This window comes from Microtus ochrogaster, linkage group LG1 (assembly GCF_000317375.1).
Source record: "Microtus ochrogaster isolate Prairie Vole_2 linkage group LG1, MicOch1.0, whole genome shotgun sequence".
Taxonomy (NCBI): Eukaryota; Metazoa; Chordata; class Mammalia; order Rodentia; family Cricetidae; genus Microtus; species Microtus ochrogaster.
In genome coordinates this window covers 56844316-56863253 of record NC_022027.1, presented here as the reverse complement: position 1 = coordinate 56863253, position 18938 = coordinate 56844316, and the positions used below count along the sequence as shown (strand labels likewise).

The 18938-nt window shown below is 41.6% G+C and overlaps 1 protein-coding gene across 2 annotated transcripts in view; it reads right to left on the bottom strand.

Annotated features, from left to right (window-relative positions):
* Window positions 1–1032: 1032 nt before the first annotated feature.
* The window catches only part of LOC102001200 (BTB/POZ domain-containing protein 8), a 67058-nt gene continuing 49152 nt past the window's right edge, over window positions 1033–18938 (bottom strand). The window contains exons 9-18 of one of the 2 annotated variants that reach the window (XM_005359644.3): window positions 18506–18608; window positions 15352–15534; window positions 14480–14617; window positions 13510–13639; window positions 11311–11372; window positions 8645–9311; window positions 7865–7952; window positions 7345–7484; window positions 3153–5375; window positions 1033–1903 (exon numbers count right to left, since the gene is read on the bottom strand). In XM_005359644.3, coding sequence (XP_005359701.2) covers window positions 1434–1903; window positions 3153–5375; window positions 7345–7484; window positions 7865–7952; window positions 8645–9311; window positions 11311–11372; window positions 13510–13639; window positions 14480–14617; window positions 15352–15534; window positions 18506–18608 — 4204 coding nt within the window. In that variant the 3' untranslated portion in view covers window positions 1033–1433. Of the gene's footprint in view, window positions 1904–3152; window positions 5376–7344; window positions 7485–7864; window positions 7953–8644; window positions 9312–11310; window positions 11373–13509; window positions 13640–14479; window positions 14618–15351; window positions 15535–18505; window positions 18609–18938 lie in introns of those variants that run through there. The other variant, XM_026785097.1, reaches the window with a different exon arrangement.

Genomic DNA, 18938 nt, shown 5'->3' with positions numbered 1-18938 from the left:
ATGGAGGGATGGCTCAGCCGGATTGAGTCCTGACTCCCGTGGGAGGAGAGAACTGACTCTCAGGAGCTGTTCTGTGACCTCCACGTGTGTTCTGTGACACCGGTGCATGTCTACCCACGTAAACACACACAAAATGTAAAAAAACTTAAAACCTTTTTTAAGGCATGAAAAATTCTTGCTGCAGAGATGGCTCAGAGGTTAAGAGTGCTGGCTGCTCTCCCAGAGGTCCTGAGTTCAATTCCCAGCACCCACATGGCACCTCACAGCTGTCTGGAATTCCAGTTCCGGGGAATCTGATATCATCACACAGACATGTATATGCAGGCAAATGTATAGTAAAAAAAAAGAATGAAGTTTGTGGTATTAAGAGATTAGCACTTAAATGAAAACATCATTGTTATTTTAGAACAAGTAATTCTATTTAAGCTGGTTGTTATCTTCAATATATGTACACATCTCATGTCATTTTGAAAATTTTGCTATTTTAGAAAAAATTTTAACTTAAAAGATTCCCTTACTTCTGATATATTCTAGAGAAACATGAGTTAGTTACAAGACACAGTGTTTGAAATCCCATAACCTTAAAGGACCATAGTCAGCAGCATCTAAGATCCAAGCGTTTGCTCTCTGGTAGCACTGTGTATCTGTTTTCCTACAGACTGAGGGAAATCTGACCACAAAGAAGGATCTAAGCAGACACCAGGAAGCCCATGCCCGCGGAAGATCAGGACCGGCTGCCTCTCTCACCCACCCATCTCGATTAATACTTGGGGCTAGCTCAGTTCAGGGCACTTCCAAAGTATTCTTATCATGACACACAAAATAAAAGTGACTGCTAGGGTTCACAGAGATAAGACTGTTTCCAGTGCCTGCCTTGGATATATCCAGAAAGCCACACTCCTCCTGGTTTATTAAAAATATGGTTGAAACTTAGCGTACGACCACATCTCAATGTCCTGGTCCTGAAATGCTGGGGAAGCTGTGGGGGCCTCTGTCTCCCCAACCCCCAGCACCCAGCCAGAGTCTGAATGCCATTCACAGATTAATTTTATACAATGCACACTCACACAGTAAGTTTATTGTTAAATTATTATGGTATCATATGCAGAATCAAAAGTAAGGAGTTGATATCCTTGTGTACTGACATGGAAATTCTTAAATAAATGAATAAATTATCAGCTGGGAAAGAAAAGTAGAGCAAAGATTTTCCTACAAGTCTCCTAATCTCTCTAATAGTTATGAAAAACATGCTCAAAATTTAGAAAAAAACATTTTTAACATGAGACATGAGATTATTAATAATCTATTAATAAATAAGCTATATTTACCTCAATAAATTGAAGGTTAATTCTGGCTAATGAAATTATAAATATAATGTAGGCATCAAAAATACAGGGTGGCATAGTTTAAACTTTCCCCGAGTGCTGAAACTCTTAGTGCTGGGTCTCCAGTTCCAGGATTGTCCACTCCCCTAGAGGCGAGCAATCTTCGGAGGAAACACTCGCCATGGTGTCCCCTGCCGAGGAGTCGCCCAGTGGGGATGACAGTTCACTCCCCCTGTTCCACCTGTCGGTGTGTGCTGAGCCCTGAGGTTTTGAGCTGTCTCGAGCTAAAAGGAGTGTCTGGTTGATTAAATACTGCGCTAAGCTTAGGTCTTCAGGAAGAGAACTTGTGACATTGAAGTCTGCGTCCTGTTCAGAGAGCAGCTGCTTCAGCAGAGTCCAGTCCTGTTGTGCAAAGTGCCGGTCATCCTCAGAGTCCCTGACTAGGACGCGGGCTTCTGACTCCGCTCTCTGCTCAAATGCTTCTGCGGTCTCCATCTCACACACTGGAGAGAGGGTTTTTGGAGGCCGGTGGTCATACATGCAGGTTTGTGCCCATGTGTCACAAGCATCTATGTCTCCTGCAATGATTCATAATACTACACAATGTAAAAATTGACATCGACCCCTCAGAGTCCTGTAGAACAGCAGTAACACAATGTAACAGCATCAGCTCCTCAGAAAAACACAACATGGAAAAATAACATTTTTACAAAATTGACAAAATTTTTGAGGCATTTATTTTTCTGTTAAAAAAATTCAAGGGTACTGTTTAGCAGCAAAATCAACAAAGGTAACTAACAATAATTTTCCACATTTTAATTTGAAAACTTAGAATACAGAAAATAACATAAATTATTTAAACAAACATAAAAGTACATACAAATCTACTTCACTACAATAGAAACTCAAGGAGGAAAAAAAGACAGTCATTTGGAGGTGCCTTAGAAATAACCTGGTTTCAGGGGATGGGAGATAAACACGCTGACCCTAAAGCTGATCTGTATATTGCACACGCGAGGGAGGATGTGAGCCAGGACAAACACAAAGGATTCAGCTTTGGAAGATCTCCCATTCTTATCAGTTACTGAATAGGAATTTCTGGTCAATACTTTTCTTAATTAGGATACACAATAGTTACTCAACCAGCTACTAGTGCATATTTTAAGTCATTCGTCTGAATTAATAAATAAGAAAGACATCAACACAAAACAATTAGACAAGAAAGAACCTAGCCTGTGAAATAAGACGGGCCTTTTCCTATATCATCACTGCGTCTAAATATAACCTCTTTTAGAAACTTAATCTTTCTGCTTGAAAAATTTAGAATTATAGTGATCCTGAAGAAAGTCTTAGTTTCTGTAAAATGCATATAAATTATAATAATTAATCTAGTTAAAATAGTGTGGTGCTTTCAGCACATATTCTACAGTTATTGCACAGCCCTCTTAGGCCTGTACAGAAGATCCATAAACACACCCGATGTAAAGTAAAACTTCCAACAGTGAACAATGCTTCTATTAAATCAGACACGATAACTGCAATGACACAAACTAAGTTCCTTTTTCTATGTAAGATCTAGCATGTTACCTGTGTCCAGTAAATAAGGTTTTCAACTACATATTAATTATTCACTAAGATTTTAAGCAAACAATAAATAATGGACAGCTAGCTCATTTTCATATTATTAATAAATTTAAATTCTCATTTAAAAGTTGAAACTGTAGCTTAAATATTCTAATTAAAATATAACATCCAGGCTACAGACAACTTCAGACATCTATGAACTTATTTTCCTATGCATTTAGCACATCTACTTCTGTACATTACCTGAAAACACAGCGTTATTAGCTTTCTTGGGAGCTGTGGAATGGCTCTCTCTCACTTGACCTTCCTGAGGCAGGACTTGGCTCGCATGGGAGTCTAGAGATTTTGCTGAGCTGATCTTTGGTATGTTGGAGATGAGTTCTCTCTGATGAAGCTCCAAATGACACGGTCGTTCATGAGATTTCGTGTCACCATCCAGGAATGTGTTGTGGTGCTGAAAGTCATTGGCCACCTCACTTCTGTAATTTGTTTCTTCATCTTCTGGACAAGGCTGCTGGCTTCCTTTGGATGGGACATCCACCCCGTTCCTGTGGTCTGTTGAGACACTCTGTTTATCTTTTCTTGAAGAGTCTTTGCTACTAGGCCCCAGGAGGATGCTTTCATTTTTGTATGCACTGTTGTCTTTATCATTGTGTTTACAATGTGCAGAAGTATCTTCGCTTTCTTTAGAAAATTTGGAGTGGCCTGTCCTTCCGTGGCGCTCATAAGTAACACCATCAAAAACATCAGAAGGTGAAAGAGAATCCACAGGCGGTTGGCAGGGCGTGGGGACTTCCCCTTCATCAGACCCCACTTCTTCACACTCATCTACAGAGAGCAACACTGACCTTCTAAATCTTTTAGTTGCAGAAAAGTCGTGACTTTCATGTTCAGTTCCATCTTCGAAAGCTAAGTTAACTATTCCCTGAACGCGCTGAGTACCTGAGTTGGACAGAGAGGAATTTTCCCCAACATTTTCCGCTTCGGATCTTTCGTCTTCTGTTTCATCTGCTGATGAAGAAACCTGGTCCATTTCCTGAGCAAATGGGATACTGCCTCGTGGAATACTTTCTTTTTCCCTGGGATGGATCACTGTGGATCGAGACCACGTTTCTGGCTTTTTCCTCGGCGTCTCGTCGTCACTGGTTGAGTTGATCTGGAGAAGGTCGCCCCCGCTCTGCCTTTTCACTTTGACTTCAGTTCTCAGGTTGCTGTCGTACACCTTCAGTTCCTCGGGGGTGCTGGTGTCACTGCTGCTCCTCCCAAGGAAGTCAGGGCACAGCATGGTGCCACACTTGGAGACACCTCTGTCATTTGAGCCCTCGTCATCCTGAGACCCTCCGGCATCGTAGTCTTCGGAGCGGGGCTTTATGTCGTCCGAGGACGTGGTAGCGCTGCCACTGTCGGATTCTGGGCTCTCTCTCTGCTGTGTGGCTCTGCTGCTCAGACCCCAGTGACCCACGAACGGAGCTTCATGGCTCTCTGGGGTTTCTGATGTTTCCATGTTTTTATAATTTTTTTCTGATGGTTGTCCCAAAAGACACCTGGAAGGAACAGCTGAGTTGACTGGAGTAGAGCCACTGGGTAGGAGGCTCTGAACTGATGCTTTCCTTCCGTCTTGGACAGAGTCTAGGGTACCATTTGCCTCTCCAGGAGCGCACGGACCTTCTTTCACTGTCACACAATCCACACTTGGTTTCGTGTCTGTGTCTTTCCTTCCTATTTGTTTCTCTCTACCTGACAGTACACAGAGTTGCTCTGCGTTTGCTGAGCCTGAACCACAAACTGGGTTAGAGTTTATGGAGTTTTCATTTGGATTTGAAATTGTGGATTTCGGAGCAGTGATGTCACCACAATTCGAGTTTGCACTGAGAAGACTCGCATCTTGGTAAGTGGATGTGCTACTCTGACCTACGCCAGCTAGTCTTGACATCAGCTCGTGTTTCATTGGCTCATCCATCTTTGGTCTATTCTGGCCTTCTAGCTCTGGTTTCTTTTTGTCTTGACTGTCCAATGGCGTTTGTGGGTGAGGTCTGCACAGTGACTGGGGTGTGTCTGCATCACTGGTCTCAGAAGCAAGGTGAATCAGGGACCCGTGAGGCCTCTGCTTAGAAACATGGCTCTTGTCACTCACACTGGGGAGCACGCATTTCTGGGTGGGGGCTGCTTCAGTTTTGGAAGGTCTTTGAGGAGCTTGAGTTTGCAGCATAACTTCTCCAGGAAGCACTTTCTGTTTTGAACCTTTATTGTTCAAAGTTCCACCTTTCTTGGACTGACTTGGGTTTTTAAGCATTGGTACCACTTTTGCATTAACCTTCTGCAAAGTTCCATGTCCTTGCTTGATAACTTTTCTCTTAGGCACTTGCCTATCTGCAGCTGTGCTGTGTCTCAGCCTTGCCACATTTTCATCAGACTGTCTTGAAGACACTGGAGGTTTTACAGAGTGTGGTGCTTCTCCATGGGGGCCTAAGGAAGTAAAGAGATTCAAAGTACTCTCAAATTCTGAGCGGAACTTATGTTTTCACATCATTTTAGAGTTAAATAAAATCAATAAAGCAACCAAAGGGAAACATCTAATATTGACAGACAAGGCATAATGAATAATAATAAAGTAAAAACCTTTTCTATTAATATTTAAAATATAGAGGGATTTATTCAGGGATCTTAGTAAAAACCATTGTAGTAGAATCTTCATCAAGTTATTGCTGTTCCTAAAATGGATTTGTGTAAATGTGTTACAGCAGAAAATCTGATTTTCTTTAATCAAAGCATCAAGAAAAGCCCTCTCTTTGAAGTGTGTTTCTGGGGGAAACATAGCTGAAAACAAGACCTGACCTAAAATAAAATGTAAATTTTTGGAAATTGTTAGTTTTTCTTCAAACTGGAATAACCTTATACTAGAGGATTATAATTGTTGTTTATCAGGGCTAACAATCCAGATCTACAAGGAAAACCAGACTGTGGGCTACAGAAAAATGTAGAATAAAGTTTATTAATTATTTATTAAAAATTCCATTTATGCATTCTGGTTAAAGTCTTAGAAATGAAATTTGGGGCACTCAAATCTGCCAACCCCAATTGTCAGCTTTACTTCCATGTGTGTATGAGGGTGGGTGGGGGCCTAGAGACTGACCAGGGATGTGAAGGGTTGTCCCTTCACTGAGCTCCCCCAGTCCTATAGAGCTATTTATGCCTAAATTTCTAGCTGTTAGTAGAATATGAATAATTTTATCTGCTTTGTTTTCAACTGACTTTTAGTATTAATTCATTATGCAAATCCAGATTATTTTTCAGATTATAGAAATTGGTCTTACAAATGAGTGCTTAATACATAAAAAGTAACTGGTGTGTGTGTGTGTGTGCGTGTGTGACTATGCGTGCGCACACACACCAGAGGCCAGTCTCAGTGGTTACTCCCCAGGAACCACGCAGTTCCTTCTTTTTGAGACCAGCACTTGGGGCTTAGTTTCGGCTGGCTGGCTGGCCACTGAGCCTCAGGGATCCGCCCATTCACCCCTGCCTCCCTAATGCTGAGATTTTATGTGTGCTTCAGTACACTTGGCTTTCCCTCTAACATTTATGTACTGCGATATACCCTCAGCCTCCTTCCTCCTCCCTCCCTCCCTCCCTCCCTTCCTTCCTTCCTGTCTATGTTGAGATAGTGTCTCACATAGTCCAGGCTGGTTTTGAACTCACTATATCAATCAAGGATAACTTCAGCTTTATCTCCCTGATGGAATGACTACGGGCATGTACCACCAGGCCCAGAAAAAAGTAATATTTAAAACTGGCTGCCATGTGCAAGTTATATGACCTAATCAGTATGCTTTCTTCTTAGAACACTGAAAAACAACAGCATGGTGACAGGTTCTGAAGGAACTCCCCCTTCACATACATTTGCCCAGCTCCTGCTGTTCCTTAAGAACTCTTTAGTGCTAACTCATAAACAGAATTCCTCTAGTCACCAAGGAAACTTTTAAGAAACCTGGGCATGCTCCACAAAAGGACCAGAAATACAGATGAGTCAACAACACCTTTAAGTTCCTCTCCACGGAGGACAGGAAAACCATAGTCAATCTACCAACACTAAAATATTTATATAAAAGCCATAAAGCTTTATTTATTTATTTTTTTGGTTTTTTCGAGACAGGGTTTCTCTGTGGTTTTGGAGCCTGTCCTGGAACTAGCTCTTGTAGACCAGGCTGGCCTCGAACTCCCAGAGATCCACCTGCCTCTGCCTCCCAAGTGCTGGGATTAAAGGCGTGTGCCACCACCGCCTGGCAAGCCATAAAGCTTTAACTCAGCAGTATAGACAAGTGTACGGTAACACAGCCAGGCCCCATTTTGCTTATCTGTAACTGCAGGTCCGGCCAGAGCTTTGCTTGTCCAACTGACAGGACCGCACCCAGAATCCACAGGACCATTACAGCTTTACCTTGAATTTGAGCCAGGGTGGGAGGGGCGCTCTTGGTCCGCGGCTGAGTTGCTATATACCCATTGCTGTTCCCTCTTTTCTTCAGAGCTGCCTGCGGTGCTGGATCAGCAAGTCCTTTGCCACTCACCTTTTTGGTTACGCTGAGGAAAATGATTGCAGTTAGCATTACAGTGATCCTCCAAAACAGGAACTGATCAACACAGTGTGCGACCATAGCCATATATGACCACAGAGCTTTTGTCAAAAAAAAAAAAAGAAATGTATCTGTTTTAAAAATATATAAACCTATATTCACAAGCCTTTAAGTTTTGAAAGATCAGACCACATATGATAAGACAATGCATAACTTTGCATGCCATTAAGCATAGCTAAGAAACTTTTACTACATTGAACCATTTTATATAAATATGAAATAAAGTTTAAAATGTCATTTCATAAATACATTTAAATGAAGAAAAATCTTTAAAATCATTCAGCTAGAAGTTTGTTTATAGCACAGACATCAGGTGAAGAGTCTTACCTGCTGCTATTGTTAGAGTCTTGTTCATGAAGGCTTCTTTTATTGGAAACTCCACTGCGAACTCTTGAAACTGGTCCAGATTTTACAGCTATAAATTAGAGGTATCAGTCATGAGGAAGAGAACATTAAAAATAGTAACAGGCTAGACACAGGAAAGACCATATTCTCTCTTTTTGCACATATGAATTAAACCACACGTTAGCATTTAGCAGTGATTAAAGCATTCCAGGACCATGCTTTCTAGGGACTTTCAAGTATTAGGAGCTACTAAAATGAGGATTTCAGGGTTAGGGTATGTATCTGAGTTAGCAGAGTGCTTGCCTAGTATACATGAAGTACTGAGCTTCACCTACAGCACCGCATAAAGCAGGCATGAGACAGAGCTGAATCTTAGGGCCTAGGAGGCAGAGACAGGAGGCTCAGAAGTCCAAAAGTATCATCAATTACACAGAAAGTTCAAGGCCAGCATTGGGCTACTAGGGAGAACCTATCTCAAAAAAATTTTGGAGCATTGAACTGGTGATGTAGATTGTTTGTCTACCATATATGAGGCATGGGAGCTTGCTCTCTTGCTCCCCCCTCCTCCCCCCTCCTTCTCTCTCTCTCTCTCTCTCTCTCTCTCTCACACACACACACACACACACACACACACACACAGTTTGTCTACCATATATGAGGCATGGGAGCTTGCTCCCTCGCTCCCCCCCCCTTCTCACACACACATCACACATACGCACACACACATGTACAGATACTAACACAACAGGAGTGCTAACCCACCTCCAGTTGACACTACTCCATTATTCAATGCCTGTCCTGGAGAGTCACTCAAGTGCAGCTTCTCATCAGACGACCTGTCTCCCACTGATCCGTTTTCTTTCGGCTCATCCACATATCCAGTGGGAGTCAAAAGCTCCATACTTGAATTTGTAGATCTACTAGAGGGTCCTGCAGAGGTGGTGCGTGAAGGATCTTTTCCTGTCCGTGTTTTCAAAGGCTTGGCTCTGGCTTGCACATTCAGGTTTGCAGTGAGTACCTTGGGCCTGGCCCCTGTGGTCTGCGCTTCTTGGTTCTTTATTCCTTTTCCAGGCACTGAGTCCTCCTGTCCAGTTGCTGCCACTCTTGCTGGTCTTCCCACGGAATTGGAGAGATCTTCTGGCTTGGCGTTACCATTGTCCTCTATCTGAGGCTTTGCTGCAGTTTTAGACTTGCCAGAAACAGCTCTCCCCCCAGCTCTCAGCTCCTTTGTAACTCTGGATGTTTTTGTGCTGTCACTGTGCTTGAACACTTTGTTTACACTACTTCTGTTCGTGCTGGACGTACAGCCAGATGCTCCTAACCCATCAGATTTCATCTTCTGAGCAGTAGAGAGAGATGTCCGACACACTTTCTTATCTTCTGTCCGAGGTTTTGTTTTTATAACAGCATCAGAGCCTTGTCTCCTTTGCTACAAAAAAAAAAAAAACCCAAAAAACAAACAGAGAGAAAAGAGAAAAATCTTATAAATTGACAAGTCTTTGATATAGAACACTTTATGTTTCAAGAAAATTTTGGTTTAGCTTTTTGTCACTGTCATTTATTGTGACAGTGTCTCACTACGTAGCTCGACCAGGCTGGCCTGGAACTCACAGAGACCCACCTGCCTCTGCCTCCCCGTGCTGGGACTAAGGTGTGCGCCATGACACCTGGCTTCAGTTTTAGAAGGCACCCTTAAGAAAGCTCATGCTATCCCAGGACAGTGATCTCCCATGGAATGACTTTTACATTCATATTATGATTTAGGATCACATAAAACCATTTTTTTTTATCATTTTAAAAATCATTTTCATAAAAATTTTGGGTTTCTAACTTTATTATCTTAATCAAATCTGAAATACAGCATTATTAATTAATACTAATATAAGTAATGTTAATTAATTTGTGTCATTACAGTAGAATCCTCGAAGACTCAGGCTATGAGGAGTAGCTATCACTGGAGGTTTCTGAAGCCCATTCTCAGGGTCCGTGCTAACATCTGACCCATCTACTTCATCTGTACAAGGGAACCCTGGGAAATAGCCCCTGTGCCTCCCTTCATTTGCTGGATAAGAAACTGGGCATTAAAGCAGACATGTGGCTGACCCACGGCCACACGCCTGGAAAGGACAGACCTGGACTAGAGCTCGTGATGCATTGCTTTAAGGATATCAGCTGAATGGTAAAACCTGAGGGACATTGTAAAAATTTTCACTAAAAAGTCTTCAACTCAAATGCCAGAAATTTTATCATGAAGCATTTAATCCTCTGTACTAAGAATAATTTACTTTTGGGAGTCCTCATTAAAACAAAAAGACACAGTCAGGGCAAGCTTGGGATCACAGAGCACAGTTAAGGGAAGTCAGGCCAAGCTTAGGATCACAGGGCACACTTAAGGGGAGTCAGGGCAGGCTTGGGATCACAGGGCACACTTACTGGGCCAAGGGGAGTCAGGATTCCCACACTCACATCACGGGAATTAGGGGGGAAGTCAAAATGTTTCTGTTTGCCTTTTTTGTTTTGTTCTAAGGCAGGTTTTCACTAGCTGTGATGGCTCCCAACTACTCCACTTCCCAGGGCTGGGACTGCAGGCATGCACCAACACTCTGGGCCAAAGGGGGCTGTGTAGCCCCGCTCAGGGATGGAGCACAGCAGACCACAGCACACTCTCCAGAAAGCAATCCTAGGACGCTGGCTGACAAGCTCTCCATGGTCCCAGTTTCCAGCCAGAGATGTGTGGGGCCTGAAGCCAACAGGGTATTTCATGGCTGCAGACGTTCCTACTTAGTAGGTTATAAGGAAGAAAACAAGACTCCTTGTCTAATTTTCAAGGACAATTGTTTTTATATTCTGAGTCAGAGCACTGAATGAATGAGTCCATATTTTCATCAGAATATGCATAATCTTGTACTTAGATATTTTCCTGATTGCATAAATATCTGTATAATAACATCTGGAAGGAAGAAAAATACATTTCAGGCTATAATAAAATCAAATAATTTCTTTTAAAAAGGAAAAAGGACAAATTTGCCATTTTAATGTTTTTAAGAACAGAGTACAGTCCTGTTACTCTGACTTTTTAGACAGTGAATCTCAAGAACCTTGTGTTATATTCACTGGAAGGCAGTCTGAGAGCAGACATCACACAAGATCGTGGATGTCTAGACCATTCCTGGCTTACTGGAACAGATCCAATATGTTATTTGCCAAAAAACAATTTCAAAGAAATGAAAAGGGAATATATTTCCTATACCAAATGAATATAAGAAATTTACATAATTTAAAATGTATATATGTAAAAATGTTGATTTTTAAGACTCAAAATTACTTCCTCTTAAAAAAAGCTTTAATTAATAAGGGATTTATTTTGGAATATAAAATAAACTTGAGTAGCACTCTCCCTGGGACCTGGACAAAATGCCACTGTTTACCTGGGAGCTGGTGAGCACGGGCTTCCTGCCAAGTCTTCGGTCATCACCTTTGTCAAATGCAGCTGTGGAAAAAAACAAGAAAATTATTTTTCATTACCAGAGAAATCCAGGAAAAATAGAATGCCAGTAGAAAATGTTAGATTTTAATAGATATTTTTTAAAAAAAACCCTTTAATTTAGAAGCAAACCAGTATACAAGACAATTTGTCATCACATTTCAGAATAAAGAACCTATTCTTCAATCTTATTCTCTGGTCCAGAAAATTTTGTTTTTAAAGCTTATGAATAAAAATGTAAAATCACATATATTCACTTAAAAATCCAGACTTTTCACAAGCTATACATTTTTAAATAACTGGTTTTATTTAGTTTCTAAAGTTAAAACTATGTTTTATACATAATTTAATATGAGAGAATATCCAATACCCCCAAAATACTCCGCTGAAATTAAAACTATTTCTGGCTTTCCAGACTGATGGTAATGGTGCACAGGGAAGGCACAGGCGCAGTTCTCCCGAGAGCAGCAGGAGACGACCCTCGAGTTCATCCCGCTCTCACTGGAGCTACATAACTCACTTTACAGGTTAGTTTATGTGGAACTACTGGGAGACTCGTGCTCACACTCTTAAGAACTAGAATGACAGCAGGAAATACACAGAAATAACGCAATAAGGGCAGAGTTCAGTGCAGATTTTCAAGGTTCACAGAGCTTGAGATTTTACTTTAAAGGCTCTTCGACACCTGTGATTTCTCAAATGTGTTTCATTTTTAGTAAAATGGCTGTCAAGCATCTACGATTTCTATTCCAAAGTCTGACCTGCAGCAATCAAATGAGAGCACAATAGCACAGAGAGATGAACAGAATTCTCCTCCAGTCAGCAGCTAAGCAAGAACTGAGAATGTCAGAGCAAGGCTGACCCAAAACGGTGACCACGCACAGGCCAGGACTCACTACAACTCAGATCACCCCGATGCAGCGTGCGGTGATTAACTGCATCACCACTGACAATGGTCTGGGCACATCTGTGAGACGTGCAAACTCACACAGACTCTTAATACGTGCCGCGAAAGATTAAAGAACACTGAGCTTCAGCTTAGCTGTGAATCCTCTAAAAAGAGAAAAACAAAGTTTGCTACCAATCAGAAGCGAGCTCGAAGGACACCCACTGAAGGGACGCAGCTCCCTGCTCCTGCACACTGCAGACTGTGGAGGAAAAGCTAGTCTGAAATCCAGCACAGAAAAGTCACACGGAGAAAGTGTTCAATTTCTAAAGGTTTGATGATTTTTATTACACAAAAAATAAACACCTTTGAAAACTGCTCTTTAAATTATGTCCGGTTGCTTTAGTGAGCACGTCTCACTGTGAATATATCACTTAGGAATTTATACAGCTGAGATATATTTTATCACACACGGCTTCCATGTTTCATAGAACTAAATGTCTGTTCCATAAAATACAGTCTTTGAGCTTTAATGTCAAAGAAAAAAAGTGGAGCTGCTGCCACGGCAGGAGCTGCGGAGCACGGCAGGAGCTGCTGCCACGGCAGTGTTATTTCGGAGGCACCTGCTTTAACCTAAAAATAGTCACGAAGCCATTTTAGCTCCACACCCTCAGAATTCTATTTCCATGTTTTTACCACACACACTTTCCGACAGATATACATCTTTTGTTGAATGCTGATGTTTCAAACAGCGCCTAGGAAATGTCAGAGATCACTGTGCGGCTCCCGAGGGACCCTCCGCAGTAGCGCACACTGCATCCCTGAACCAATCACTCGTAAAATAAAGCCATCTGATCTCGGCAAAACCACAAGGAAAGGCTCTTGTGAAAGAGACGGCAAGCTTCCCAGTGAAATATGTTTGCAGAGGGGAGAGAGCCTGCTCGGTGATCTGATTGCACAGACTGGTCCTTTTACACAGCTCTTCACAAGGATTCTTTTTCTTCTTAGCAAGTTTGGCTAGAATATTGTAGCTAATAGAGATAAGGATGAAAAATTGCTAATTCCATACATGAAAATGAATTTCCTTTCTAAGAACGTCAGAGAAAGCAGCCTAATGCATCCCCACTAGTTTTGGGTAGTGCTCCATTACTGATAGAAGCTCTCAGATGCTAATTAACCGGAATTCAGAACGCCTTAACAATGTCTGCTCTCACAGAGACCACAACCTGAGAATAAAATCTCGGAAGAACAACATACCTGCCTGGATTTTCTGCTGGTCGTCTATGTGCATCTGCTGCCAGCCTTTCGTGTGACGAACAGCGTAGAAAGACTGAACCAGGAAGGCCCACAGCTTGTCACGCACAGCTTGGACCTTGCACGTAAAGCCCTGTGTTCCAGCAACAAATCAGCAGCTGGTAAGAGCCACATTGTCATAGCAACCAGTCATTATTCCTTCCCGAATCTACTTACTCCCAAGCTAGATCAGTGATGTCATCAGTTACATTTCTAAGATTACCGAGCACATGCTATTTATGAAGGCTTACTCGTTAGCAGGATGTTATAGTGAACATGAAGCTAAATCTACTCTTTAAACAGGATTTTAAAACAGCAATGGGTTTTATATGAACACCTTCCACAACCTCTCATATCAACTATGACACGACAAGGTCAAATACTCTATGTAATAATAATAAATTTGATGAAATATTTTATTCTTATAGAATAAAAATGACAAAAATTCTTAATTATCTATTGTCACCAATTAATTGCATTTTAAAAAATAAGTGACATTTAAATTTTTATTTTTCCTACTCAATCTAATTTAAAAATAAAATTTGTTTTGAGAAAAAAAAATTACTAATACCATAAAATAAAAGACATCAGTGATTAAAAATACTAAATATGCATTATATATATATATATATATAAAGTTTATTGTAATTATCAGAGAAAAATACCAAAGTTACATTGTGCTAGATAACTGCTAAGTCCCAAGCTGCGCTCAGAGGTAAGGGGCCAAACTGCCTGATTCTTAAGTTTTATAAAAAGTTGATTTGAAAACGAACATAATTGAAAAAAAATATTAGGAAATATTTCAAGTAGATATAAGAAACTATCAAGTCCCAAGGTGTCTAGTACCTAACTACACTGACCTGTGCATGTGCAACTTAAACCTCAAACCATCCACAACATCACACATCTCAGTGAGTCCTGTCCCGCTCAGTACCATTTCCTTTGTGCTTTCGGAACTCAGTAGCGCGTCCAGGCTCATAAGGAGGGTGCAGCTATTTTCAGTGGTGATATTGTCTTCAATTGCTTTAAAAATTTTGTCCAACAGATGAGCTGTGCTGCTCATGGCTTGTGACTATAAAACACAGAATTTGACATTTAATGAAGTACATGTAAAATACATAATAAATGTCAAAGTCTAGTTAACAGCAGTATAATTGTCACAGCTGGATACATAGCATCACCTCAAAACACATCTTTTCTGTTCAAAGACTCCATGAGCATGCCCCCCATGCAATGCCAACACACTCACAATACATGCACATGCAAACATGCACACAAGACACACATGCATACACACATATACATAAAAGACATGTGCACAGACACACCCATACACATGTGCATGCCCTTAAACACACAGACATACACACACACATGCATGCATGCACGCACGCACACAGTTTTCAGGAGCTGATATAGCCTAATAGTAATACCTAGAGATAAAGACTACATCATTATTCAGTGACTAATTTTAGAGCAAGCAGTTCCTTATGAAAATAAATTTTAGAGAACCATCATCTTTACAACTGGAGATTTTAAAATGTGGCCATGGTGACAGAGGAAAAGAGCTGGCCCAAGTAACAACAAGCCTTGCCAGGGCACTCAAACCTGTCCCTTCTGCTTTCTCATCTGTGAGCCAAAATAAATCCTGTCCACCATTGCTCCAAATCTGTTGCAAACATGCCATCTGCTGTGGAATTTACCCAACAGAGTATTGTGATCAAAGGCAACCTGACTTAACAGCGCTTGTGCAATTAAAATCAGACCCAAGACGACACGCGTGGAGAACACCGTAGACACTAGTACCTGTAGGAGCAGGGTGAAATTTTCACTCTTGATGATGCTTGAGAAGTTCTCTACAATAAATGCCACACACTCTTCCTGCAGCCGCGACGCCATGGACAACGCTGCCTCTGTCCACCTTACTCTAGGTAAGCCCACCAAGAGCCGGTCGCTCTCCATCAGAAGGAAGGCAGCATTCCTGTGATTCTAGAATTTTAAAAGCATTTGGAGAAGTTAGGCGGCAATACTATAATTTTGTAGGCAAATCAAATCCTTTTGATTTCTTGGGATGCTTCCCATAAAAAAATTGCAGGAAGCTATCTGCTATCTTTGCTTCATCCACAAAGATTATGAGGAGTGGCCCAGCGGCAGCTCAGCCGACAGCTCCTGCTGGCAATGGGAGCCATCTTAGAGAATATCTGCAAAGGGTCAACCATTTTGGAAATAACAAATCTAGTTTTTAGTCATTTCCCGTGGGATGGGTTTCTTACACAGCAATGCAATGGAAGCCAGAGTACTTAGCATGGATGCTGGACATTCTTTAATTACTGAGAACTCAATCAAAGCAATCTCTTCCCCGACCCTTACACCGTTATCACATCCCTTCTACTAAAGCACTTAATTCAGATAAAATTATTTGAATATGAACATATGTACTGTGTGTTCAACATCTAGTTTTGCTCACCACTACTGTAGGGCCTACTACAGAACTGGGTCAGTACAGAAACCCTATGTGTATTAGCTTTCACTATTCTCAGCCCTCAACTGGATACTCAAATCACCTACTCCCAGGCTCAGGGTGCATCACTGAAGAGGTGGCAGAAAGAGCAAAAGCACTGCATGACATGGTCATGGTCCTCATAAAAGTCTGCACAGAGCTGGACCCATAAATACTCAGTCATACATGAGGGTGGGGCTCATGCCAACCTGCCGTGGGGAGCACTTGGCAGTCCCAGGCTGCTGGAAGAGAGGAAATCACTGTCTTCAGTGAGCTAACCATGCCTGAGGACAAGAAGCTGTGGGTAAACCCAGCGGGTTTCCAGGTAAAACAAAACAAAGGGAAGTGAATCTGGGATGAGGACCTGGTGAGGAGGAAAAGTGGGGATAGGGTATAATAGGACCTGAAGACATTAGATACTTGTCTAGAAATAGGCAAAATAAACAATACTCTACTTCTGTACACAGTTTCCAATGTTTTATTGTTATGCAACAATGAGCTACTTGCATATGATACATTTTATACATATGTAAATAGAGATATAGGATACATTCCTAGAAACAGAGTTGATGGGTTTCCAATGTTTTATTGTTATGTAACAATGAGCTATTTGCATATGATACATTTTATACATATGTAAATAGAGATATAGGATACATTCCTAGAAACAGAGTTGATGGGTCAATACTGTGCAGTCTTGGATTCTACTAAAGACTTGGACTGAGACCTGGATCACTGAGAAGTGACCTGAAGGTCACTTGAACTATGATGAGGAAGTCGGACACATTTACTCAGTGTGTGATCTTTGGCACTGTATTAGCCGGACAGCAGGGGTTGATGGGCTTATTCTTCAATTAAACTCATCTACTGCTTATGAAAAACCAAAACCACACCATTACAGGACATTCCATTCAGTCAAACCTCCTGCAGTAGCGTTCTGATCTGTGTCAGGCTTGTCTTCTCTATCCCAGAAGAAGCTCTGTTGGGCCCCATCAGCCACAGCCCAAGCTACTCTCACGTTTGAAACCATTCTGTCCTGGGCTCAAACCACCTCTCTTAGTCCAGTCATATTTACTTTGGTCTCTGTGGTCTCAGGTATATATTCATTCATTCATTCATTCATTCATTCATTCATCCATCTACTTGACAATATATACCAAGTACCTAATGTATGCTGGGTACTATTTTAAGGCTGGATCTAACTTTTATATTAAATTGACATAACCCTAAACATTAATATCTTTAGAATTTACCGATTTTTATTCATTTACTGATGTAAGTATAAAAAGAAAACATTCTCATCTATATTTTTATAGGATGTTTTTATAATCACTCCCTCCACTCCCGACTCTACGTTCCTTTGGATTTCAGCAGCTGCTTCGGCTGTGTGTGGCTCCTAATCTGGCAGAATAGGCCAGACTTCCATTGCTAACAACCCTGGGCCCTTATTGTCACTGTGCATAAATTGTTGCTATTTCCTAATGAGTTACACATAGAACCTGGGTGTGCTGCATCCAGATGTGTTCAGATGCAGTCTTCCTTATCCACACTGGAGAGGGTAGCTCAGTCTCCCCTGAACAGCCAAGCTCCTTCTACTTCTTTATATGGATTTACGAGCCAGCTAGAGGAGGGTTGTCTCAACTGCCAGCTCAGTATTCCCAACAGAAGCATCCTTTTCTCTGTATTAAGGTCTCTAGATCAGCAGAGTCCAAAGTTGCAGAGAAGAGAGGCAAAATTTTTGCTAATGGGTCACTAGGAGCAATTCTGAGGGGACATTCCCGCCTCCCCATCTTGACTTCTGGACACATGAATTTCGACTACAAGATAAACAGTGCCTTAAATCCAGAGCTGTGGAGCACATACTGTGTCTTAGAGACACAACCTCAACCTGGTAAGGCACTGCCACACCTCTTCCACCAGACAGAAAACAGGGAGAGTTGTAAGTCCAATGACTTCACATGTTTGAGTCCACAGCTTCTCATGTCTGTGATGTGGATTTCTTAGTCATTGCTGTACTGTGGCAAGGAAGTCTATAAACATTCACGGAGAGCACTTTTAGCAGAAACAGTGAGTCAGGAACGTAAATCCAGGTCCGGGGTAAGCATCTATTCCAGTAACAACAAATGTATCTTTTCCATGAGGGAAGCAGCCTAATGCAACCAACCAACTTGCCCCCAGGTGAAAATTAAGCCACTGAGAAAGGTCAGGTGTTATGTGCAGAGTCTCCTGTTCTGCTTGGCCAATGCACATGGAGCTCACAGCAGCCCAGCCTGTCAGCACTTGAGAGTGGCTTCACAAGAACAGGGTCTCAGGGCTGGGATCTCCACTTTGGTCCTGAGTTATCTGAACTGTGACTCTCATCTTGCTTCTATAGAAACATTAACATTCTGTTTCTGCATTGGAATCACTGAATAAACTTTCGGATGGCTCACATAAAGCATTTGTTAAGGTTATACTCACTAAGGACTGGATCAGCATGTTGAGACAAGTTTTCTGAATTTCAGGAGGAACATTTGCAAAGCTTCTTTCTGACCAAAACCTTGCAAAATGGTCTATGATCCAGCTGTTAAAATTAAACAACCCAAGTTAGAGCCAGGAAAAAAGTTAAAAGTCAGCATTTTGTTTTCAATCATACACACATAAACCAAATATTATGACTGACCCTCACTTAATCTTTCGGGATCCAAGATGGACTTAACTATGCTCACTTTCAGAAATGTAGAGGGCACGAGGCCGTCACACTCATAGATAAACACTAGAGAAACCAGGAATGTTAATCACAGGGCTGTGTCTTCAGAGGAAGAAATAGGCTGGGAGTGGATGTTGTTAATGACCTAGTGACCTTCACTCTATGTGGAGCCAGACTTCCCCAAATCCTCCCAGAACGTCTACC